Raw genomic sequence first — 26,731 nt, forward strand, 5'->3', positions numbered from 1 at the left:
TATAATTTTGTGTGTATGTCTAAAAATAACATGCAGAGTATTAACACCTTTTTGTAAGCCTTTTCATTTTCTGTAGTAAAGCTAAAAGTAGAGGTGTTTTTTTCTTTTCTTTCTTTTTTTTTTTTTTACTGTTAGATGGAGTGGTTTTAGTTTATGTAATGCTAATTGGTAGCTTCTAGTCTCTTTGGTGCAGTTCTGTAGCAGTGTTTCTTTACCTTGTTTTCCACCTCATCACCCTCTGGAAATACCAAATTCTCATCAATTGTATCAGTTCCTTATACAAAAGTTTTAGGGTTTTTTGGTAGAGATGCTCCCCACAAGACAGAATGGAATATGGAGATCACAGACATGTAGTTTGATTCTTATATCTCCCCTACCCCAAGACATGCTCCCTCAGGAGTAATGGAGACTAATGAAGGGCAATTACCTCAATTTCAGGAACAGGATTTGAATAAAACACACAAATGGGAATTAACTTTGGTTAAGGATGGAGTGGGGGCCTAGAGCCCTGGCACCTGCCTTTGCATGGTGGCTACTGAATCACTATGTGGAATCCTGAGCCACCAGGTTAGAAATTTATTTCTAGCCAGGTTAGAATATTATTGGTTTAAAGGCAGTGGTTCTCAAACTTTTGCATACATCAGAATCACCTGTGGAATGCTTGTTAAAACAGAGTGCTGGACCCTATTTCCCCCTCCCTCAGTAGCCCTGGGGCCTGGGAATTTGTATTTCTTACATGTTCCTATCCCAGGTAATGGCTGCTGCTGCTGCAAAGACCACTGAGAACCACTGATCTAGGGAATCCATGTAGATGGGCTTCTAAGGGGCCCTGCCTATTTTAACATCTGGAGAGTAGGCACAGTAAAGTCACATAGGACCGGTAGAGTTCCAAGTGGGAAAACTGAATTTTAATACCCAAGAGTTTAGTTGGCCAGAATAGAATTTAGCCTTATTAGATTGTTTTCTTTTATATCAGTTTTTGTGCACACAGCCAAATGTGGAAGGACAAAGGTATGTCCTAACTGTCACTTCTAGAATAGGGCTCTGGAAGTTTCTGGGTCTCTTCATTATAATACAGTCTGTGCAAACTTCCAAAAGTAACAATAAAAAATTGGATGTCTGGTTTTTCCTTTTTAAATTCCAATTTTTCAGATTTTAATAAAAACAGTTCTAAATTTAAAAGCTGAACAAGGGATTCAGTCTTACTCCTGCACCTGCTCTGCATTTGGTTGGGCAAATTGCTGGGTGAGCTTGCTCTCAGATATGACTGCCTTAGCACCATGCTTATTTAAGCAACCTAATGTTTCAGTTCCTATGGATCCAAAGCTCTCTCTGATTACCTTCACCTTGGACAGACACTATCTTTCTGTCATTGCAGGTCAGCAGCGAAAATGGAGTCTGGAGCGTAGCTGCAGGCCAGGATTATTCCCTGTTTTTAGTGGATACAGAAGACTTCCAGCCTGGGTTATATTACAGTGGCCGACAGGACCCTACAGAAGGTGACAACCTTCCAGAGAATCACAGTGGTTCTAAGACTCCAGTACTTCTCTCCTGTAGTAAGGTGAACAGGAATTGGTTCCTAAGGCCCACATTCAGTAACACATGAGAAGTCCTTTGTTTTTGTTTTTATTTGTATGTATGCCTAATTATTACTAAGCATCTCTAACTACCTTAGTTAAAATTGCAAACTCCTTTCAATTCCCCTTCATTCCTTATCTTTTCTCTCCTTATTCTCTCCATAGGGCCTATCACCATCGAATACACTGTATAATTTACTTATTTTGTCTATTGTCTATCCTCTTTACTATAATGTAAGATTCAGAAGGCGAGGGATTTTCGGCTATCTCTTTTACTGCTGTAGCCTCATACTACATACTTTATAAATATTTGTTGAATTAAGGCCCTCATGTACGAATATTGGAAAGTACATTTTACTATGAAGTTTCTTGACTGCAGCCATAGAGCCTTCCAGGTGAATTAGAACAGAAATAGAGTAGATGAATTGCTAACTATAAGTGGGGAGTAACAATGCAAGAGCCTGAGATAGGTTCATGGCAGACCGTGAAAGATCCGACAGACAACCAACAGTGTTCTATTTCCCCTGCTTCACTTCTTGGCTTTTTAATTTAATTTAATTAATTAATTAATTAATTAATTATTTTGAGACAGAGTCTCGCTCTGTTACCCAGGCTGGAGTGCAGTAGTGCAGTCTTGGCTCACTACAATCTCTGCCTCCTGTGTTTGAACAATTCTCCTGCCTCAGCCTCCCAAGTAGCTGAGATTACAGGTGCCTGCCACCATGCCCAGGTAATTTTTGTATTTTTACTAGAGACAGTGTTTCACCATGTTGGCCAAGCTGGTCTTAAACTCTTGACCTCAAGTAATCCACCTGCCTCGGCCTCCTGAAGTGCTCAGATTACAGGCCTGAGCCACCTTTCTCAGCCTTAATTTTATTTCCTACTGTTTATCCCCTTTTCATTTGCTCTGCTTTCCCACCCTGTTTTCCCTTCTTTCTCTTTTTTGTAAACTGAACTCATTGGCTTATTTCTATCTTCTTTTCCCCATAAAGTAACTTAACATCTTCAAAATGACATGCTGCAGGGAAATTGACCCCCCAAACTAGTATATTCTGGATTTCTTGTTTTTATTGAGTAATAAAGCATGTGGACTTTTAAGCCTTTGTGTTTGTTTTTCTGGCTAGTAAGTTCTGGGGACAAGATCTTTCTTGCTAAAGGTAACATTGGGGCCAAGTTCAATGGCTCATCCCTATAATCCCAGAAATTTGGGAGGCCGAGACTAGAGGATCACTTGAGGCCAGGAGTTCAAGGCCAGCCTGGGCAACGTAGCAAGACCCCATCTCTACCAAAACAAAAAAATATTTAAAAATTAAAGGCAACATTGGCCAAGATTGGTCTGTAGTTGCTGGCCCTGGCTTCACATTCCCCATGAATGATTTCACAGTTTAGATAAAGGATCAAATAGGCTGATGAAATGGATGAAGCTCTCTTATGTGTCTTCGGTTACCATGGGATGTTAATAGTCCATTGGGTCTGTAGCTTGCCTGCTTGATTTAATGGGATATGTGAACAATGACATGGAATGTTTTTTATAGTGGTATCTTGGGTAAATGGCAAAAAGTCCCTTTTAAAGAAAATCTCTTTTCATTGTACAAAAGGCAGGTTAACTCTTAGATCCTTGATTATTTTGATGTATAGCATAGAGATCCTGTCTGATCGCATTAATCTTATTTTACTCAGAAAGGAGTCCTGAGACTTGTATCCCTCTCATTTGATCTTTATATATCCAGGATGTCTGTTTCCAAACACTTGTAATGTGAAATGAAAGGTATCTTGGAGATAATTGAAAGTAGATGTGTATAGTTATATATAGATCCAGATATGCATAAAAAACAATGATGCACTGGTGAACCAGCTCTAAAAAAAAAGAAGCAACCTTCCCACACCGCCCCCCAAAAAAATCCTAGTCTGTAGCGTTTGCAGATTTTCACTGTGGCCATTTCAAGCTACCAATGGTTTAATTACTTGCTTGCAAATTTTCTGAATATTTAGCAGTTAACTGTTGTCAGCCGATAAAAGCCAGCTTCAGTATACCAAATTACTAACATAATTATATGTTATATTTAGTGCTTTTATTTTCTTCTGTTTCAGCTTGGATATATAAGCAGAGTGACAGCAGGAAAAGATAGCTATCTAGCCTTGGTGGATAAAAACATTATGGGGTATATTGCCAGTCTCCACGAGTTAGCTACTACAGAAAGACGATTCTATTCAAAACTAAGTGATATCAAATCTCAGATTCTCAGGCCTCTTCTCAGTTTAGGTAAGTCGAAACCCCCTCTCTCCCACCCCTAAATCATCAGGGCTTTGTTTTATCTCTTCCTCCTATATCACAAATAATGAAAACCTTTTAGTTTATGGTTTACTTCTTTCTATTCCTTGTCTTTGTGTCTATGTGTACACAGGCAGTCAACAGTTTACAAACTGTTTCCAATTTGTCAATAGCCCAGCTTGCCCTCTCCTACACACTCTCAGAGCTCCTTCTGCTTGCAGAAGTAGAAAATGGTACTTTTAGGATATTCATGGCAGAGAAGCAAAAACAACTTTGGGAAAGTTGACCCCATGTAAAGTTAGACTTCCAAACAACACTTCTCACCCTGCTGGTCCTAAGAGATCTTCCAGTATGCTATCTGAATTTTTTATTTTTCTCATTATAATTCTTAGAGTTATATCAAGTAGAGATTTATTTGGATTTACAAGTAGTCTCTTAAAATTGTGGATAACTGTAAGAGTGTTAAAGATCTTACCTGGCGGGGTGGGGTGGCTCATGCCTGTAATCTTAGCACTTTTAGAGGCCAAGGCAGGCAGATCACAAAGTCAGGAGTTCAAGACCAGCCTGGCCAACATGGTGAAACCCTGTCTCTACTAAAAATACAAAAATTAGCCAGGCGCAGTGGCAGGTGCCTGTAATTCCAGCTGTTCAGGAGGCTGAGGCAGAAGAATTGCGTGAACCAAGGAGGCAGAGGTTGCAGTGAGCTGAGATTGCGCTACTGCACTCCAGCCTGGGTTACAGAGCACAGCTCATCTCAGGGGAAAAAAAAGATCTTATTCCTCATCATGAGTTGATTAAGTCTGATTCTTTTTCTTAGCTATGCTCAGCTACAAAGAGAGATTGGAAGTGAGGAGGTAATACAGACGGAATGGGTTACAGTAGTACTAAATGGGATGCCACGTTCCAGATATACTGGGTACCTGGGGTCTCTAGGAGAATAGCAGGGAATGCAGAATTGAAGTTGAGGGGACTGTTGCAGATAAACTTTACCTATCTCAAATATTTTTTTCTGGGTTTGGCCATACAGTCAGAAAGCAGAAAGGAAGGTTTCTTTCTCTTTCTCTCTCCTGCACTCCTTAGCCCCCCTGTGTTGACCCAGAATTCAGGCTAATACTCTAGTACATCAATTTCGCCACGTTGAAGACATTGTGTTGTATGGGTCAGCTCATTGTTTTTTTTTTTCTTTTTTTTGAGACAGAGTCTTGCTCTGCCACCCAGGCTGGAGTGCAGTGGCACAGTCTTGGCTCACTGCAACCTTCACCTTCTGGGTTCAAGCAATTTTCATGCCTCAGCCACCCGAGTAGCTGGGACTACAGGTGTGCACCACCACGCTTGCTAATTTTTGTATTTTTAGTAGAGATGGGGTTTTGCTGTGTTTCCCAGGCTGGTCTCGAACTCCTGGCCTCAAGTGACCTGCCTGCCTTGGCTTCCCAAAGTGCTGGGATTACAGGCGTCAGCCACTGTGCCTGGCCTGCCCATTGTTTGTAATGGAAAAACATCTTTTCAAACAACTGTTTTGCAGCCTTCGTGAATATAATCCCTTTGTAAGCTGACAACTGTCTGCATTTGTGGTTTTGTTTTTATTATCTTTTGCTTTTTAAGTGTTGTGGAGTCTCTGTTCTATAAATTCCCCTCCTCTGGGTAGGCTGAACACTCTAGGACTTTACCAAGTGAAAGGAAGCAATCTAAGCTGGAAGCTTCCTGGATTGCTCTGAAAGAAAGGTTAAATCTGCCTCTTTCTTGTTCTGGTTGCTGATTTCTTTGTTGGTCTTCCAGATCTGCTTTCCTAATTGCTTAAAAAGAAGTCCTAGAAATGAAGAACTTTAGACAGGCAAAAAGCAAATAATGTCCTGGTGCCCTCTCTGAAATTCAGAGCATCCTCAGCAGTCCAATGTTTGGATTGCGTTCTCTGCACTGAACGGTTGGGCTTGTCAAAGAGGCAAGTAGAGCAGAAGTCAGGACAAGAAGCTGAAAATGTTAACAAAGATAACTCCCAAAATGAGTTTAATTCCTGACTGTTACTTATCAGTGACTTAAATTAGATGATTTACTTCCCTTCTCTTGGCTTCAGATTACTTATCTTCAAAATGACCAGAGAGTTGCATTAACTCAGTGGTTCTCAAATTTTGCTGATCTTTAAAATCACCTGGAGAGTCTTTTAAAAGAAAAAGCCATCCTAGAATCTATAAGGTTCCTGTGAATGTGTTTTTAACAAGTTCCTCAAATGACTGGATACTGTGATCTTTGAGGTTGCTTTAATACTGTAATTATTTGGGTTCCTTAGATGAGAGCATGTGGCAACAAGTTAAGTAGTCTTAGAGGAATTCATAATTGTAATCATATGATCATAATAAAGTGATTGGTTTTTAATTTACTTTGTCATCATCATCATCATCATCATCATTTTGTTATAGAAAATTTGGGCACCACAGCTACAGTCCAGCTGTTGCAGGAGGTGGCTAGCCGATTCAGCAAGCTGTGTTACCTCATTGGTCAGCATGGAGCCTCATTGAGCAGCTTCCTTCATGGGATAAAGGAAGCCAGGAGTTTGGTCATCCTGAAGCATGCAAGTCTCTTCTTGGATAGTTATACAGAGCAAGTATCCAGTCCCGTGTCATGTTCAATCTCTGCAGGGTTATTCTGCCAAGGAGAACAGCTCCTTAATCAGAAGAGACTAGATTAGGGAGAGTGATATAAGGTAATAGAAATTGCAAAGCAGTATTTTAATCTTAAGCCAACTATAGTTCTGCATTGCTAAAATTTAGTCTTCTCTAAATGAAAAAAAGTTTTAAAAATAATGAATTATCATGTTTCCTTCTATATTCTAGCAGAGTATAGTGTAATTTACATAAAATTTACTATAATCTGGTTCTTCAGAAAAAAATTTTGTTGACTAAATTGTACTAAAACTTGAGGAAATAAGTAACTAAACAAATTATTTTAAGACCAACTGCTGATTGTAAATATGGAGCTGTTCTGATGTCTGCTTTTTACTTTTGTGTAGATGGAAGTTTTAAAAGACCCAACTATTTTTAGTGTGAAGATGTTTTTTCTTAATAAAACCTAAAATAGTTATTCAAGGTTCTTTGCATATTTTCAAGTAAAATATCCCAAGTGTACTTGAAAATATAACTTAAAATGTTTCTCACTTTTTCTTAATTTGTATTTTGATATAATGATGGGAGGCATAACTTAAGTGTTATTTTAATGTATGTTAGGTTCTGCTTTGATCCGAAATATGTATAGGTTTTGTTCTTTATTCATTCACACCTCAGCCATCCAAAAAACACTGACTGAGTGCCCACTCAGTGCCAGGCATTTTCGGGGAGCTCCAAGCCCTGCAGCACAGCATGGGGCCTGCAAAAAGCACCAACGCTCAGGGAGTTCATGTTTTGTTGGTGTTTTGTTTTGATTATTTAAACATAAATAATGTGTGTTTATTACTAAAAAATGCACAAATAAAGATAATCAAAAATAACCGATAATCCTACCACCAGAACTAACCAGTTTATCATCTTCATGCATTTCCTTTCCAAATGATGTAATATATGCAGATAATTGAATGCTATTTTAATTCTAAGCAAAATCGAAAATATTTGAGCCGTTATCTAAGATGAAATGCCCTGGTTTGAGTCTTTCAACTCATCATCTTTCAGAAATGAAAAATGAAAATAATAGAATTCAATATTAGTTTACTTTTAAAAAATTTGATTTTGTTGTTTCTGTGATTTCAGCTTTTACTGGTATAATTTTCCTTTTTTGACCTGAATTCATCTTATAATACCTCTATTTCACTTCTTTTTCTTCTCTGGTACTTTAGGCCTTATGCTTAAAAATGCTTTTGTTTTGATACTTTGGGCTTTTTTTAACATAACATATTATTCCTATAAATGAGCAAGTCAAATATTTGGGTTTATATGTGAATATTTAAAATTATTTTTATGATAATTTTAAAGTTATTAAAGGCTGAGTGCAGTGGCATTACTACAGCTCACTGTAGCCTTGACCACCCAGACTCAAGTGATCCTCCCACCTTAGCCTCCCAAGTAGCTAATTTTTTAAATTTTTGTAGAGATGGGGGTCTTACTATTTTGCCCAGGCTGGTCTCAAACTCCTGAACTTAAGTAATCTTCCTGCCTCAGCCTCTCAAAGTGCTAGGATTACAAGTATGAGCCAGTGTGCCTGGCCAAAATTATTTTTAATTGTGATAAAATATACATCATATAAAATTAATCATCATAACTATATTTAATTGTACAGTATCAAGGGCTAATTTTAGTAGGAGCTTCCCTTCCTCCTCAAAGTCAGTTGATTCTGTTTGCCAGCTTGGGTGTGTACAAGAAATGTACAAGGCTCAAAGCAGTATAACTAGACTTGTATTTAGCAGTGTATCAATATTTAATCAACATTTTCTAAAACTGTCTCACTCAAGCACTTTTAACATATTTTCTTACCTTAACTGTCATTTCTTTTCTTTTCTTTTTTTGAGCTGGAGTTTTGCTATTGTCACCCAGGCTAGAATGCAAGTGGCATGGTCTTGGTTCACTGCAACCTCCACCTCGCAGGTTTAAGTGGTTCTCTTGCCTCAGCTTCCCTATCTGGGATTACAGGCACCTGCCACCATGCCCAGCTAATTTTGTATTTTTAGTAGAGATGGGATTTCACCATGTTGACCAGGCTGGTCTTGAACTCCTGACCACAGGTGATCTGCCCGCCTTGGCCTCCCACAGAGCTGGGATTACAGGAGTGAGCCACCGCCCCCGGCCTTCCCTGTCATTTCTTAATTGGGAAGCCTGAAGTGAAGATTACAGAAAGTGTTCATTAAAAATTCAACTATTTTAATTATGTTTTCTCAAGTTTGTTAATTAAGTTACCAAGTAATATCTACCGAGTAAATTATTGCATCTTCTGCGTAGTGTTAGGTGTTTTTAAAATTGCCTTTAATATTATCATCTTTTTGTGGTTTTTTTTTTTTTTTTTGGAGACAGAGTCTCACACTGTCACCAAGACTGGAATGCAGTATCAGAATCACAGCTCACTGTAGCCTCAACCTCCCAGGCTCAAGGGGTCCTCCCACCTCAGCTTCCCAAGTAGTTGAGACTACAGGCATGTGCCACCATGCCTGTCTGATTTTTCTATTTTTTGTAGTGTCAGGTTTCCCCATGTTTTCAAACTCCTGGGCTCAAGTGATCCCCCCACTGTAGCCTCCCAAAGTGCTGGGATTACAGGTGTGAGCCAATGTGCCCAGCCTTGTATTACCATCTTTACTAAGCTGGAATTCCCCTACCCCTCCCTTCACCGCCGTTATTGTGACTATTGTACAACCTGCCCTTCACAAATGTTGACATCACAAAACTTCTTAAACTCATAGGTGAGGTAATGAAGAATAATCTGTTCCAGGTATGTGTTTGGAAACAGAAGAACTAGTTTACATTTTAACTAATGTACATGTGTTTTCTTTTCTGCTCAAGGTATTGCACGTCTATTACAAATTTCCTGGTTATGGGAGGATTCCAGCTTCTTGCTAAGCCTGCCATGTAAGCAAACCCATACCTTCCAGTTATCATTCTCTCAGCCGAAGATCATGTTTTATAGTGTTCCGTGTTTTTGAGTGTCCAGGGAAAGCTTTGACTTCATCATTTTACCAAACAAATCAAAATGTAAACTTTCAGTAAGTCTTATAAAGGACAGGTACCATTAGCCCCTGGTTATCATTATAAGTAGTATGCTATTGAAAAAGCACTGAACAGATAGGCTCAGGTTCTGGGTCCTTCTGTATTATCCCTGAGACTTTGGACAGCTCTCTTTGCCTCAGTCGGCCTAGTTTTTTTCATCTGAAAAATGGGAATGTTCTCTCCCATTGGTGAGAAACAAATAATGTATGTGATGACACACAGAAAAGTACAAAGTGTGCAGATAGAAAGTGTCTGCGTTTAGCTTCTGGGTGAGTAATTTAAAGCCTCCTTACACAACGCGGTAGTTCTGAACAGATAGTTTTTCAACAAGTGTTGACCCAGCAACAAAGGCAAGCTTTTAAAAATTCTGTATTTAATTTAACTTTTTTTTTTTTTTTTTAATAGAGATAGGGTCTCACTATGTTACCCAGGCTGGTTAGGAACTCCTGGGCTCAAATGGTTCTTCTGTCTTGCCTTCCCAAATTACCAGGATTATAGGCATGCACCACTGTGCCAGGCCAAAAATTCTGTATTTTAATAGAAAATATTAGTAGATGCTATGCCATGTTTTTTTGTTTGTTTTTTGTTTTGGCAGAGTCTTGCTCTGTCACCCAGCCTGGAGTTCAGTGGTGTGATCTCAGTTCACTGCAACCTCCACCTCCTGGGTTCAAGCCATTCTCCTGCCTCAGCCTCCTGAGTAGCTGGGATTACATGTGTGCACCACCACACCTGGCTAATTTTTATATTTTTAGTAGAAACGGGGTTTCACCATGTTGGCCAGGCTGGTATCAAACTCCTGACCTCAGGTGATCCGCCCGCCTCAGCCTCCCAAAGTGCTGGGATTACAGGTGTGAGCCACCATGCCTAGTCACTTTTTTTTTTTTTTTTTTTTTTTGAGACAGGGTCTCACTCTGTTGCCCAGGCTGGAGTGCAGTGGCATGATCTTGGCTTACTGCAACCTCTTCCTCCTGGGTTTAAGCAATTCTTCTGCCTCTGCCTTCTGAGTAAGTGGGACTACAGATATACACCACCACACCCAACTAATTTTTGTATTTTTAGTATAGACAGGGTTTCACCATGTTGGCCAAGCTGGTCTCGAACTCCTGACTTCAAGTGATCCACCTACCTCGATCTCAGAAAGTGCTGGGATTACAGGCATGAGCCACTGTGCCCAGCCCCATGTTTACTTTTGATCTTTTATCCTAATAGAAGGAATACTAACATTCTCATCTCATTTCTAGTTTTAATGGCAATACTTTTAATATTTCACCATTAAAAATGATTACTTTGTTTTTGGTAGATATTATTTTTAGGGGTAAAAAGCCTCTATTTCTCAAAGTTGTAGAGGAATTGATTTTTATCATGCTAAATATCTTCGAGTTCCTAAATTCTAAAATTCAGTAATCTTTATGTATTAATTTTTTAATACATTGCTGAATTAAATTTGCTTATACAATTGTCTCTTGGTACCTGTGGAGGATTGAGTCCAGGACCTCCCAAAGGAAACCAAAATCCCAGGATGCTCAAGACCCTGATATAAAATGGCATAGTATTTGAATATAACCTGTGTGCGTACTTTCATATATGTTAAATCATCTCTAGATTACTTATAACATCTAATAAAATATAAATGCTGTATAAACAGTTGTTATATGGTATTGTTTAGGGATTAATGACAAAAAAGTGATAGAGACATAATTTTTTCCTGAAATATTTTTGGTCTGAGGTTGGTTGAATCCACAGATTTAGAACCCACAGATGTGGAGGAGCTTTTTTTCTGTTTCCTGGAATAGTTTGTATGAAGTAGGACTTATTTTTACTTTGAAGATTTGGTAGAATTTATCTGTAAAAATAACCTTGGCTTCATGGGGGCATTTGCTGTGGTGAGTTTTTTACTGAGTTTATTGAACAGATATGTTCAGGTCTTTATTTCTTCTTACAGCTTTTGTTACTTATATTTCTCTGGAAAATTATTCATTGCACCCTTCTTTTAAAACTTATTGGCATAATGTTCCTAGCATTGTCTTAAGATGATTTCACCTCTGCAATAACTGTAGTTGTACCCCCTATTTTTCATTCTTATGATTATTCATTTGGGCCTTTTATCTTTTTTATATTGATCAATCTTTTCAGCAATTTACCCTTTTTAAATTAATTTTTTCAAAAATTAATCATTTCTTTCTCTTTTAAAAAATTTCATTAATTTCTGCCTTTTATTTCCTTCTACTTTCTTTGTGTTCACCTGTTAACTTCTTACAACTTCGAGTTTAGCACTTGGTTCATTAATTTTTCAAATTTAAAATTTTCTAATGTAGCCTAAATGGCTATAAATTTCCCTCTAATTGTTGCTTTAGCTGAATCTTACAAGTCTTAATACATTCAGTCATTTATAGTCATTCAGTTCTAAATATTTTTCTAATTTCCATTATGAATACTTTGACTCACATGTTTGTTAATTTCCTAAATAAAGGGGTTTGGCCTTCATTTTTTAAAATGACAGTTTCAAGAATATGTCTTTAACCTTGTGTAGTAACTTTAAAATTCTTGATCTAAATTTTCCATTCTTTTGCTTTCAGCCTGTCTGCAGTGTTCGTATATTTCTTATAAGCAGCAAAAGACATTGTAGTTATTGTTGTTGTTGTTTACATTTGAGAACTTCTAGTTTTGACAAGTTTACATTTGTAATCAATGACTTTATCATTTTTAGCCTCTTTATTATAATGACTAAAGTAGCTTAGTTAACCCATAATGCTGGTGAAATGCTGAATCATAGCCAAAGAAAATAAGAGAAAATGGAGTTGCAGCCAAACCAATAATTAAATGGAGCAGAAAGAAATGCAATAGTTATTTTTGCAAATAGTAATGCTTGAAGAAAAGCAAGTTTAATTACAGGAAGATGCAGAAAATAGATGGAGACTTGTGACAATTTAAATGGAAAGCTTCTGGGCTTCTTGAAGGGCTCCAGCAGTTGCTGACCCTGTTTCCTTATTCTGCTAATGTTGACCTTCCTCTAGTATTTCCAAGTTAGATTCACAGTACTGAAGAATTGACGTTGTTAGAGCAGGAAAATGAGATGACATAAGCTGAAAGCCTCTGGCCTTTTGCATAGCACCATGCTCAGAACCTGGGTTTTACATCATTAAAGGTAGCAATGACATCCTTTTCTCGTTTCTATTTACAAAGTCAATATTTAAAATTATCTTAAAGATTTCATTTTAAGAGGAGAGTTTAAGAATGTCTAGAGCACAGCTAGGGTGCCCACATGACTATTAGTGGATCTTGGATGATAATGTGCAAGCACTTATCATTCATCTGATTTTTCTCTTAGCTGCTCACATCAGGCTTGCCTGGTGGTTTGATTATTACAAGTTTTTTTCTTAATTGTGATAAAAGATATTTAATGTCATATATATTATTTTAATCTTAATTGTATGCTTATAAGTAAAATGTATAATTTAGGGCATCAAATTCATTCACAATGTTGTATAACCATCACTATTTTTAAATTATCCCCAAGAAGAACTCAGTGCCTGTTAAATAATAACTTCCCCATACTGGCTTCCATTGTCTACCTGGCTCTAGTACCCTATTCTACTTCCTCTCTGTATGAGTTTACCTATTAGGTACCTTATATGAGTCGAATCATGCATTTGTCCTTCTGGGTCTGGCTTATTTAAGCATTGTATTTTCAAATTTTGTATACATCAAAATTTCATTCCATTTTATGACTAAGTAATGTTCTCTTGTATGTACACACTGCTACATTTTATCAATCAGTTCATCTGCTGACAGACACTTAGGTTGTTTCTATATTATATTTATTTATTATTATTTTTTTTTTTGGGACGGAGTTTCGCTCTTGTTACCCAGGCTGGAGTGCAATGGCGTGATCTCGGCTCACCGCAACCTCTGCCTCTTGGGTTCAGGCAATTCTCCTGCCTCAGCATCCTGAGTAGCTGGGATTACAGGCACGCGCCACCATGCCCAGCTGATTTTTTGTATTTTTAGTAGAGACGGGGTTTCACCATGTTGACCAGGATGGTCTTGATCTCTTGACCTCGTGATCCACCCGCCTTGGCCTCCCAAAGTGCTGGAATTACAGGCTTGAGCCACCGCGCCCGGCCTATATTTATTTTTATTTTAAAAATCTGAGTAAAAAGTATAGACCTTGTCATATAAGGAGAGAGTAATATTGCCACTATTAGATTAAAAACTCCCAAGAAAAGATAAGCTGATCAGAGATGCTTTCTGGTTCAGATTTCTTAGGAGCAGTAGCTAGGCCTCTTTTCCAGGAAGATTATAGGTAAGGACATGAGTGAGTCCTGGAAAGTGATGTAGTTCACAGGAGTTGGAACATTTCTGGGCTACTGTCGACTGAGTACTGAGTATTGAGGAGAAATATGGTCTAAGGGAGTATGTGTTCACTATGTCTTACCTCTGTCTCTCAGGAGCAGGTCAAAACAGAACACTTGTATAGAATTAAGTAAGTCCTCAGCTGATTTCTGCAGTAGAACATCGAGAAAGAAGTAGAAACACTAGCACAAGCCAAATATAAGTAAAAATGTGGGCCCTCTATGTAAGATCTCTTTTTTTTTGAGACAGGGTCTTACTCTGTCACTCAGGCTGGTATGCAGTGGCACAACCATGGCTGACTACAGCCTCAACTTCCTGTGCTCAAATGATCCTCCTGCTTCAGCTACCTGAGTAGCTGGGACTACAGGTGTGCATTTCCATGCCTGGCTAATTTTTGCATTTTTTGTAGAGACAGGGTTTCATCATGTTGCTCAGGCTGGTCTCGAACTCCTGGACTCAAGCTATCTACCCACCTTGGCCTTCCAAAGTGCTTGGATTACAGGCGTGAACCACTGCACCCAGTTCACCAACTCTTACTACTTTACCATTAACTATTTTGGTTTAGTGAGCTAAGCCTCTATGGATTATTGATCAGCATTAAAATTTGCAATAAAATTTTTACAATGAATTTTTAAAAAACTGAATGTTAAAAACTAATTGTTGGTTTCAGTTTGAAATGCTTTTGAAGATCTCAGCATTTAAATCTTCACATGTAATTATCTTTATTGTTTCCACTTAACTGTAGTACTAGTTCTTGTAGCTTTTTGTTACTTTCCTATAATAAGCTCTTATTAGGTGATCAATAATTGCAAGAAAAAAGAAGAAATTAGAAGTATTTTAATATCCATGCTAATTCTGTTGGAGCAGGGAGCTTTGCTTTTCTTCCAGTGTTTCTATTTAGCACAGCTGCGTAGAGCAATTAGTCTTGCCATTTATTGCTGTGACTTTTGGATTCGAAATTAACAGGTAATGGTGTCAGCTGGTCTCTGAATAGTCACCTTAAGTTGTGGGATGTATCACTCATTTCCTAGAATATAGGCACAAGTCTGTGATTAACCATTTGTATTGCTACCATTTGCTACTTTTTATACTTAAAAAATCCTGTTTTATAGATAGGGAAATTCTTTTAATTATATCTGGCTTATTTCATTGTATTTATTTTCTACTTTCATAGCCCCTAAAAAATGTGCATTCTGAAAGAGGTATTTTCTAGTGAAATTTTAAATTTAATATCATGCATATTATCAATTCCAAAATGATTAACTAAATTTTTTTTCCTCTACCTCTAGTGATTTCCTAAATAAAAACCAAGAGCTGTTGCAAGATTTATCAGAAGTTAATGATGAAAACACTCAGTTGATGGAAATACTGAATACTTTGTTTTTCTTGCCAATCAGACGACTTCATAATTACGCAAAAGTTTTGCTAAAGCTTGCTACTTGTTTTGAAGTGGTAAGCTCCCATATATGCCTCTTTGAACATTTGGAAAGCCAAGGATCATAGGTGTTTGTAAGGATTATGCCCCCACAAGATCTGGAACTCCAGTAATTTAATATTTACATGTGTCTAATTAAATTTAATTTTCTTCAGGGAAAGGACAGAGGAAAGTATGACTGTAGATAAATTGAGTTTTCTGTGGATTCAGTTTCCTTTTAGGGCCTTATCAAGATGAATGAACTGTATTCATTTTATGAAACTTTGTCTAAAGTTGAGATCCTATCATGATGCTACTCATTCAGTAGTTATCAAAATTTATTGGATGCATACTGACTAAGAGTTAAACAGAGCTCTTTAAATCCCTGGCTTTCTGTATAATCACATACACCTGTAAGGGAGGGGCATTACTCAGCTTGGATTAATGCTAGACTTTATGCCAGGTGTTTAGGTTACCTGAGCAAATGCGGAGAGGAATCAGTGTTACAGGATTTTCTCAAATGTTAACTAGTCCAGTCTTGCATAAAACTAGTTAGGTGGAATCCTAGGAAGTTAGCACCACACTAGGATATGGATGTATGTTAAAGCTGATCCTGAGACATTCACCTTTGAAATCCCATCAAAATGTATGATTTCATTTTGTTTCTACCCTGAATGGCTCTAGAGAAATTATAATGACTCCAAAGTCCCTTATAGGTTTTTGTGTTGTTGTTTGTTTTTGAGACAGAGTCTCATTCTGTCACCCAGGCTGGAGTGCAGTGGTGCAATCTTGGCTTACTTGCAACCTCCACCTCCCAGGTTCAAGTGATTCTCATGCCTCAGCCTCCTGAGTAGCTGAGATTATAGGTGTGTGCCACGACACCTGGCTAATTTTTTGTTTGTTTGCTTGTTTTTGTGTTTTTAGTAGAGATGGGGGGTTTCACCATCTTGGCCAGGCTGGTCTCGAACTCTTGACCTCAAGTGATCGGCCTGCCTCGACCTCACAAAGTGCTGGGATTATAGGTGTCAACCACCATGCTGGCGCCTTATAGGTTTGGAATCTTCTTAATCTTTGGGTCTATCTCTTGATCTAGACAGATTTCACCCCTCAGAGTGACCCAGGAACTGATTGATGTAGGCTTTCTACATTTGAGCCTACTGTGATCTTACAGGTTTCAAAACTGAAACTGAAACCAGACTAAAGAAAAGACCTACAAGATCTTTAAACTGATGTAGCTTTAGCTGTGAAGGTTTGACCTATCAAATATCCCAGTGAAATACAGCTGTCATCTCAATATGGCCTGAATTAATAAAAAATTTCCTACCAGATTAGCTTAGAATTGTTCAGAGTCAGAGTTCACATTCCCTGGATGTAGCTTTCATGTGCTTTATGTTTCCCTCCTGAAACACCCCTATTCCCATCGTCATTCTGGGACAAAAGTCATTTTATTATGAAAACAAAGCCCTATTTGACTATACTGCTTCTCTTTCCCCTACCCATCTCTGAAGGATTATTTACTCTGTGTTTTGCTAACACTTTATCTCTCCATTATTCACTTCTTGTGTTATATCATTGGCCCTATCCTTATCACAGGGCATCAAAGTCAACTATGGAAGCTTTTTCAAAACCTGCCTGTATTCCATCACCATACATTATAATGTAGTAAGTCTAAGGCACAGCCTTGACATCATTTATGCGTATACACATATATGTATTTTTTAAAATGCCTCCATATAAAAATAATACTGATACTTAACATTTATTGAATGAATTCCATATGCCAGACACTGTTCTAAGCAAGTTATATATATTCATTTAATCCCCACATCAACTCGGTGAAGTAGGTATTATCATTATACCTATTTCATCATCAGCCTTTTACAGATGAGAGAATTGAGACACAGCTGAGAATTGGCAGAGCTAGAATTCATATCCAGGCCCTGATTCCAGAGTTTGTCTCTCAACCTACTTTTCTAGATTGTCTTTTGTGATATGTAACCTATTTCTAAAACCACTGCATTATTCTGGTACATTTTTCTACCTTCTCTGCCTAATTATGGTACAAAGATCATGCCTTATTTTTTTTCCCCTAGCACTCTAGCAGAATGTTCTATATGTGATAGATATTCATTAAATATTTCTTAAATGAATGGAAAGAATGAAAATAAGTGACTTCCAGGATTGTGGCAAGTAATTACTCATGAATGTGAAAGATCATCCTTTGATCTTACCTTCTGCTCACTCACCACATGGCACAGCAGTTACACCTATCCCAGTAGTTGGTTCTCAAAGCTTGGTTTACAGACCACTGGGGGTTCCAAAGACCCTTTTAAGAGATTCACAAGATCAAAACTATCTTCATGGCAATACTAAGATATTTGCCTTTTCCACTATGTTGTCCTTTGCATTGATGGTGCAAAAGTTAAGGTGGGTAAAACTGCTGGCTCCTTAGTAGGAATCAAGGCAGTGGTACCAAACTGTACTAATAGTCATTGCATTCTTCACTGCCATGCACTTGCAGTTAAAATACAAATTCACTTAAGAATGTTCTATTATGTGTTACATTCTTCACTGCTATGCACTTGCAGTTAAAATTCAATTATAATTAAGAATGTTCTGTTCTATGTGGCAACATGCAAAGTACATGTAAAGCATTTCTGCTGCATGCTGAAGTGCGGTGTTTTTTTAAGAAAAAACACAATCATGATTGTTTGAGTTGAGAGCTTCTCTTGAAATAAACAGGTTGCTTTTTTGTTTTTTTAAACTTGACAATTGACAAACTGATTTTTCAGATTTGGATATTGGATTTGGATATTTGGAACTTGTCATTTCAAAGAGAACAACTGATCGTATTTGTTGCCAAAATAAAATCTCAACTTTTAAGCAAAAATTAGAATGTTAGAGGTGAATCTGCCACTGTGAGTCTGAAAGTTTCCTAATACCAAGGACATTTTCTCATGAGATTGTGGCTCTATCATCATGTGATTTTTGATGTCGTAGGAAAAAGATGTCAATATTTGAAAGATCTGCATAATTCAGTCAACCAATATTTTCCATATGTCCAGTCCACAATCAGAGATGATACAAAATCATAGATGGTAAAAGACCCAAAGTGCACAATAGACCCCTGGATTTTAACATCACAGAGTACGAAAAGTTCATTGCTGTGTTTTCAGATTCCACATTGCAGCTCCCTTTAAGAATCTGCCACATAGCAAGTTTTAATGTAGTATCAAAGAAGAATATCCACATTTATTTGAAATGGCTATTAAAGTGCTTCTCTCTATTCCAGATATATACCTTTATAAGGCCACATTTTCTTCATAAGTTTTAACCAAATAACATATAACATATTAAATGCAGAAGCTGATACAAAAGTCCAGCTGTCATTTTTAAAGCCAAATAATAAAGAGATTTGAAAAAATGTGGACCATTGCCACTTTTCTCACTAAAAAGTTTTTTGTAAGTGAATTAATAAAAGTTTTTAAAATTTCTTTATTTTCTAATATGGTAAATATCAGTAGATACAGGCCACATAAGAAAAATAAAGGGATCCCGAAACCAAAACATTTGAGAACTCCTGCCCTATCCTGAGGTCTCTGCTGCTTTCCTCACTAACTGCCAGGTTTTGTTTCTCTCCCCTGAGTTATACTCCTATTTGTATTATGTACTTTTATGTAGCGGAATTTTCCTGAAACCAGTCTCCTTTTCCCAGTCTCCTGCAGTGTGCTGCTTACACTCTCGGGCCGAATTTTCCCCTACATTTAATACTACGTATTTAAAGCAGACTGAGGCTACAGATTCTGGACAATGGTTTTATGTTCTTTTTTTTTCCTCTCTTTTATTTTTGCCCGTAGGCGTCTCCAGAATATCAGAAACTGCAGGATTCCAGTTCTTGTTATGAATGTCTTGCTCTCCATCTCGGCAGGAAAAGGAAGGAAGCAGAATACACGCTGGGCTTCTGGAAGACCTTCCCTGGAAAAATGACAGTAAGTCATGCCAGTTGTCATTTGTTACTCTAAGAAACAGCAACTGTTTAGATAACAATTGATATAATTTTCCCTGTTCCTCACTTGTTTATGGTAATAACATTTTAATGAAGCCTTTCCTAAAATGTCTAAGGACCATACCAATGGGTACTCTAAATATCTTCTCTCATTTCTGGAAATCCTCTCTGAAGACTTCCTTACCTTCTTTAGTTTGTTTCTGTCTTCTTTTTAATCCCCTTTGAGCTCTAATTTTATGAAGTGTTTTGATCCTGTATAAATTTAGTATTTACGCCAAGCTACGCTATGACCAACAAATTTCCTTAAATGTGATTTGTGTCTGTTTTATTTTCTTTTTACATGTTAAAATAATTTTGATTGTTTGACTTAGTATTAGATTTGTCTTTAATTCCAGGATTCCTTGAGGAAGCCAGAGCGTCGACTGCTGTGTGAAAGTAGTAACCGAGCCCTGTCTCTGCAGCATGCTGGGAGGTTTTCTGTGAATTGGTTCATTCTCTTTAATGATGCCCTGGTCCATGCCCAGGTAGGCTGGATTCCTAACCTTAGAAGAATCCCAGAAAGTTGGAGTCTTATTAATTATACTGTCAGTTTATGTTCAAAACTAGTGTGATTTCACTGAAACTCTTGACTAAGAGAGACTGTTTAGCTACAGCATGCATTTGCGGTATGGGCTGGATTTCAGAGAACTTTAAAGTTTCTGGCTTGAGACAGAGTGTCAGCCATGTGAAGAGGGCTCTGCCGCAGAGACAGCAAGGCCCTCTGGGTTAGCTGTGTGTTATGGGGACAATGTGGCAGAATTGGTGGCACCTATGTGGGCTTAACCATTTCAGGGGGTTGCGCAGCAGAGATGGCAGGGCCCATGTCGGGTAATGACATGAAGACGATATGGGCAGAGACCCCAAGGTCTACATGGGCTTTCATAAAAGTGCCTCTGTGTTCTCTGTTTCAGTTCTCCACGCACCATGTTTTCCCTCTGGCCACACTGTGGGCAGAGCCACTATCTGAAGAAGCTGGTGGTGTGTAAGTGCGTCCCCCCTCCCCACCCCACCCTGTCCAAATCTGTTACTCAGGTTGCTTCCTTAAATGTGAAGAAAAGCTCAGGAGGGCTTGGGAGACTCCCTCCCCATTCTGCATAATGAGGCCCATCTCCCAGCATGTTAGACAGTAAAATAGTCTATTGATAAGAAGATGGCCTGTTGCAAAGATCATGGCAAGTCATGATTAGGTGATAAAAGGGCATCTTCATTGCACACATCCCCATCGTTCAGCACAGAGCAGAGTAATTCTTTGTTCTTTCCACCGCTGTGGGACCCAAAACCAAATGAGCATTTACATTAATTGACTTCTGCTCCTCTTGAAATAGAGGTTGATTTTCATATTTGAGGATTGATACTGCAGTGACAGGCTGTTAAACCTACTGGTATTTATCCTTGTGACCATTTTAGGAATGGCTTAAAGATAACTACACCCGAGGAGCAGTTCACTCTCATTTCGTCTACACCCCAGGAAAAGGTTAGTTCATTATGGTATTTTCTTTCAATCTTTGCCCTGGTTCTCTGCCTCCTGTATAATAAAGAAGAAATATAAATTGTTCTTACTTGACTAATGATGCACAGCTTTGTCTGATAAATCTTCATTAAGCCAAAACTATAGGTTCTTGGTTTTTTTTTTAATGTGACTTAATTTTAAACATATAGTAGAGAAATCCAAGAGCCAGTCAGTAGTACTCTATTAATAAGAAAAGCATTAGGATACAAATAATTTATTCACACCAAGGAAAATTAGCAGGATTTAAAGCAATGCTTGATGAATTGTTGCCTTAAGCTTATTGACGTTACTTTTTGCTCCTAGACAAAGTGGCTACGAGCTATAAGCCAAGCTGTAGATCAGGCTTTGAGAGGGATGTCTGATCTTCCCCCTTATGGAAGTGGCAGCAGTGTTCAGAGACAGGAACCACCCATTTCACGCAGTGCCAAATATACTTTCTACAAGGATTCTCGCCTAAAGGATGCGACCTATGATGGACGGTGGCTTTCAGGGAAGCCTCATGGCAGGTGAAAATGTTGAAGATTTATGCCTGGGGTGAGGATGATTATCACATTATGGAAAAAGTATTGCTTATCTGAAATATTAGTTGACATGCATTATTCTTTGCTTACTCATTCCAGAGGGGTTTTGAAGTGGCCTGATGGAAAGATGTATTCTGGCATGTTCAGGAATGGCTTGGAAGATGGGTAAGAAAACTGTAAAACATGATAGTAGATTCAAGTTCAGTAAGGTCATAAATGATGTTATTTGGTATGCAAACCTGCTTTTCAAACAAGTAGTCAATTTTTGTTGTTATTTTTTAGAAATGCACATGTATGAGCATGAAGAGAACCAGGAGTTAGGGGTACAACCTCTGATTTGCATAGACTGGGTCGTTTTCCTTGATAGCCGTGTGACCTCAAATTACACAGCCTTCCATCTGTTAAAATGAGGCTATGTTTTCTATTCATTTCTCAGTTGTGAAGACTGAGAACTTTGGTAGTGTTAATGGAGGGACTATTGAGACGGTAGTGCACCTTTACACAAAGGTCATAGAAAAATTTTCCTTTCAGTTTTAAATCACCTTAAATTTCTGTGATATATTAAAGGAGAAATCTTCAAAGTGCCATATTATCTTAATGATACTCTGATGACTTTTTTTAAATAAGTGAATCATGTTTTCTAATACTGTATTTACATGATTAATTTATGGCAGTTTTATGTATAACGTTAAGAAAGTAATTTAGTATATAAAAATATTGAGTAGGTGATGTACGTGTCTCTGTGATATGTAAATTCTTGTGCTGTGTTAAAATCTCTTTTTAATAGATTCATAGAATGAGAAGAGACTTTAGATCATCTAATTTACCCACTGAGTTGCCCCCTTATTATCCAAATAAAGGAGCTAGATACCTGGGCTTATCCTGTGGTGGTACAGATAATTAGTGACAGAGATAGGCGAAGGACACAGGTCTTCTGTTTTTCGTTGGACTTGGATTAAAAGACTGCATCTCAGTGTAGTGGGGCTGATGTCCCACTCCTCTAAGACTTGCCAAACAGCTTGGGTTTTATAGATGCACCTTAAACCAAGATGCTGTTTACCCCTTTACTCCTATAGGTAAATCTTTCCTCTGCCTTCCTTGTTAAAATATTTACCAGAATATACATGCAAACGGCGAATATGTCATAAATGCATCTTCTTTTGTTATTTTTTCTTTTTCATGGCAGGTATGGAGAATACAGAATCCCAAACAAGGCAATGAACAAAGAAGACCATTACGTAGGCCATTGGAAAGAAGGAAAAATGTGTGGTCAAGGAGTCTTTAGGTAATAACACTCGAAAGGCTGTCGGACTGGTGTTGGTTTTTCAGATAGCCGTGCAAACCTAAATGTTTGCAATAGCCAAAATTTCCAAGGTTTAAGTTTTATTTACTCTTGTAGATAAAATTTAGAGGACTAAATAAACTGCGTGAAGTCTTCTTTTAAATGTCAATCCCTCATCTATCACAGGATTAAAATACTGGACTATTAAATTTAATTTCTTACCTAAATTTTACATACCTTATAAACCATAATTTTCTCATAGAGTCTTCTATATGTCTTATCTATAAATTTATATTATTTTTATTACTTGATTCTAATGGACAAAACTTTTGTTCATTCCTCTTATAAATAACTCATTATTTAATTTCCCCATAAGGGACTTTTTAAAAACACATTTTTGCTATGTTAGTGCAAAATACCACCCATGGTGTCTTTAACTTTTTAACTTTAATCATTCAGAAATGAGATTTTTTAATTAGTGAAAAATAATAGCATCAACAAATAACTATAGCTACCAGTAAGACTGAGTATGGTTTTGGATTGTCTAACTTTGTAAAAATGAGCATCAGAATTCAATGTGCATATTATATTTATCCATTTTTTCCAACCACAGCTATGCCTCTGGTGAAGTATTTGAGGGCTGTTTTCAAGATAATATGCGTCATGGTCATGGCCTTCTACGAAGTGGGAAATTGACTTCCTCTTCTCCTAGCATGTTCATTGGCCAGTGGGTAATGGATAAGAAAGCAGGATATGGTGTCTTTGATGATATCACTAGGTACAGTATTCTCCTTCTATTCTCACAGTTAAGCAAATGATTAAGCACCATGATTATTTAGCAAGCGGTTTATACTTATTTTATCTTTTTAATGGACATTAGTAAGACTTCTTTGAGTTTGAGTAGGTGAAAAATGAACCTTTTTTTGTGACAAACCCTTTTATTTATTTATTTTTTTAAAACAGGGTCTCACTCTATCACCCAGGGTAGAGTGGTGTGATCTCGGCTCACTGCAATCTCCGCCTCCTGGGTTCAAGGGATCCTCCTACATCAGCCTCCCAAGTAGCTGGGACCACAGGCACACACCGCCATGCCCAGTTAATTTTTTGTATTTTTGGTAGAGATTGAGTTTTGCCGTATTGTCCAGGCTGGTCTTGAACTGCTGGCCTCAAGTGAGACACCTGCCTTTGCCTCCCAAACTACTGGGATTATAGGCATGAGCCACCACACCCAGCCTCTTTCTTTTTTTTTAAGTTTGCAAACTTTTGTGTAAGAAAAACCTGTGCATAGGTTTTATTGTGCTTATTACATTTTAAATGAAATTATTTAGAGTTGAATTCTTGGCCTTCTCTTTAAAAAGCATATAACTTAAAGTGTCAGGTAAGTACCTGGGGTATATACAGATCTGTGTCAGATAGACCACAATGTTAAATTCCTCAGAGAACATAACTGAATGAGATGTCTTTTGCTATCACCTTGTCCCGTATTTGAGGAGACAAAGTTAACCACTTTAAATAGAAAAATGAAAGCAAGACCGACGTAGGGTTGATGCCTGGGATCTCCCTTGTGATAACTGTCTTTTCTCTACTTTATCCTTGTCTTCATTGGTTTTTCTTTTCTTTTTATTTCTGTGCAGGGGGGAGAAGTATATGGGAATGTGGCAAGATGATGTGTGTCAAGGGAATGGTGTGGTGGTTACCCAGTTTGGATTATATTATGAAGGCAACTTTCACCTTAATAAAATGATGGTGAGTGGAATGTTTGCATGTAGTTATTATTAACTTTAAAATTCCTTTGTCCTTAAATTTTTAAATCATCTTTTGATTAGCTTCCATCTTCTTAGTACTATTTTCCTTCTTTTAAGATTCCATAAGGCTTGGGGTATATAACTGTGTGCATTCTTAAGTTACTCTGTAATTTATGTGTTATAAATTTTCTCTTGTTTCTTCTAGGGAAATGGGATTTTGCTTTCCGAAGATGATACTATCTATGAGGGAGAATTTTCAGATGACTGGACTCTTAGTGGAAAGGTTGGAAACTAGCTTTCTTCTTTTTCTCTCTAATACATTCTAATACATTGTTTTTTGACTTTAAAAATAGCTGACTTACTTGCCATAAAATTCACCCCTTTCAAGCACACATTTCAGTGATTTTTGGTAAACATAGCTGTGCAAACCACCACGACAATCCAGTTTTAGGACATTTCTGTCACCGAAGAAAATCCCTTCTGCTTATTCAGTTACTTCCATTTTCAACTCCAGTCCCAGGCAACCACTAATCACTCTATGGATTTGCCTTTTCTGGGCCTTTTGTATAAATGGAATCATACATGGAATCCCTTCTATATGGCTTCTTATACTCAGCGTCATGTTTTCGGTTCTTCCATATTGTGGCATGTATAGTGCTTTGTTCTTTTTTATGGCTGAATAGTATTCCAAAACTACATTTTGTTTATCCATTTACCAGTTGGTGGACATTGGGTTATTTCCAACTTTATTGTGAATTATGCTGCTATAAGCTGTTGAATGCAGTCTCTTGTGCAGAACATATGTTTTCATTTTCATTTCTTAAGTAGATACCTAGAGTGTAATTGCTGGGTTGTATGGCAAATTGATGTTTAACTTATTAAGAAACAGTTAAACTTTTTTCCAAAATATCTGCACCATTTTACATTCCCATCAGCAATGTGCGAGGATACTAACTTCTTCATATCAAAAAATGTTTCTTATTTTCTGTCTTTTTTCTTATAGCCGTTCCAGTGGTTATGAAGTGGTATCTCCTGGTTTTAATTTGCATTTCCCTAGTAACTAATGATGTAGAACATGCTTCTTAGTGATTCATTATCTTCTTTGGTGAAATGTCTATTCAGATCTCTGGCTTATTTCTAAATTTTATTTGTATTCTTGTTGAATTGTAAGGGTTCTTTCTGTATTCTGGATACATGTCCTTTATCAGATATATGATTTGTAAATATTTTCTTGCAGTCTCTGACTTGTTTTTTTTGTTTTCTTAATGGTATCATTTGAAGCACAAAAGTTTTTAATTTTAATGAACTCTATAAAACATTTTATGAATTATGCTTTTGATGTTATGTCTAAGAAGGCTTTGCCTGTATTTTCTTTTAAAAGTTTTATAGTTTTGCCTTTTATATTTAGGTCTGTGGTTCATTTTAAGATAACATGTGTATGGGTGGAGTTATGTGTCCAAATTAATCTTTTTGCATGTGGCTATCCAAATTTCCCAGCATCATTAAAAAACAACAACAACAACAAATTTCCCAGCATCTTTTCCCATTAAATCTTGACACCTTTGTTGAAATTAATTGACAGAAAATGTGTTTATTTCTGGTCTCTCAGTTGTAGTTCATTGATCAAACATGTTTCTCCTTGTGTTAATACCACACCGTCTTGATTACTGTTGATTTCTAGTAAGTTGTGAAATCAGGAATATAAGTCCTTCAAATTTGTTCTTTTTCGAAATTGTTCTGGCCATTCTAGATTCTTTGCCTTTATAAATTTTAGACTGGCTTATGAAAATTCTGCAATAAACCTTGCTAAGATTTTGGTAGAGATTGCATCGAATCTATACATCATTTTGGGGAGAATTGCCATCTTAGTAATATTGACTTTTCCAACCCATGAACATAGAACATCTCATAGTTTATGTAGAGCTTTAATTTCTCTCAGCAATGTTTTCTAGGTTTCATGTACATATTTTGCATTTCTTTGGTTAAATTTATTTCTGAGTATTTTATTGATGCTACTGTAAAGTGTTGTTTTTTAAAATTTCATTTTCAGATTGTTCATTGCTATAATATAAAAATGTAGTTGATTTTGTATTTTATTCTTGTATCCCGAAATCTTGCTGAATTTATTAGTTTCAGTAGTTTTTTTGTGTGTGTGGATTTCTTAGGATTTCTTACATATAGAATCATGTCACCTACAAGTAAAGGCATTTTTGCTTCTTTCTTTACAATACAGAAGGCTTTTATTTCTTTTTCTTGTCCAATTGCACTGGCCAGAGTCTCCTATGGAATCTTGAATAGAAAAATGGTAAAATTGGACATCTTTACCCTTTTTTTTTT

The 26,731-nt window shown here is 37.2% G+C and overlaps 1 protein-coding gene across 6 annotated transcripts in view; it reads left to right on the forward strand.

The window, feature by feature from the left end:
• Window positions 1-26,731, forward strand: part of ALS2 (alsin Rho guanine nucleotide exchange factor ALS2) — an 83,872-nt gene that overhangs the window by 35,616 nt on the left and 21,525 nt on the right. For 5 of the 6 annotated variants that reach the window (XR_004269133.1, XM_032278642.1, XM_032278645.1 and 2 more), the window contains 15 exons: window positions 1,379-1,561; window positions 3,669-3,840; window positions 6,264-6,444; window positions 9,321-9,386; window positions 15,167-15,329; window positions 19,149-19,280; window positions 19,693-19,821; window positions 20,248-20,318; window positions 20,744-20,810; window positions 21,150-21,352; window positions 21,467-21,532; window positions 22,554-22,652; window positions 23,263-23,427; window positions 24,284-24,395; window positions 24,600-24,677. Coding sequence is in view for 5 of the 6 variants with exons in the window: in XM_032278642.1 (XP_032134533.1) it covers window positions 1,379-1,561; window positions 3,669-3,840; window positions 6,264-6,444; window positions 9,321-9,386; window positions 15,167-15,329; window positions 19,149-19,280; window positions 19,693-19,821; window positions 20,248-20,318; window positions 20,744-20,810; window positions 21,150-21,352; window positions 21,467-21,532; window positions 22,554-22,652; window positions 23,263-23,427; window positions 24,284-24,395; window positions 24,600-24,677 (1,887 nt within the window). In the remaining variant the exon portion in view is untranslated. Of the gene's footprint in view, window positions 1-1,378; window positions 1,562-3,668; window positions 3,841-6,263; window positions 6,445-9,320; window positions 9,387-15,166; window positions 15,330-19,148; window positions 19,281-19,692; window positions 19,822-20,247; window positions 20,319-20,743; window positions 20,811-21,149; window positions 21,353-21,466; window positions 21,533-22,553; window positions 22,653-23,258; window positions 23,428-24,283; window positions 24,396-24,599; window positions 24,678-26,731 lie in introns of all 6 variants that reach the window. The other variant, XM_032278644.1, reaches the window with a different exon arrangement.

The sequence above is a fragment of the Sapajus apella genome, unplaced genomic scaffold, assembly GCF_009761245.1.
Source record: "Sapajus apella isolate SASKATOON/1434 unplaced genomic scaffold, GSC_monkey_1.0 scaffold10, whole genome shotgun sequence".
In the NCBI taxonomy this organism is placed as follows: Eukaryota; Metazoa; Chordata; class Mammalia; order Primates; family Cebidae; genus Sapajus; species Sapajus apella.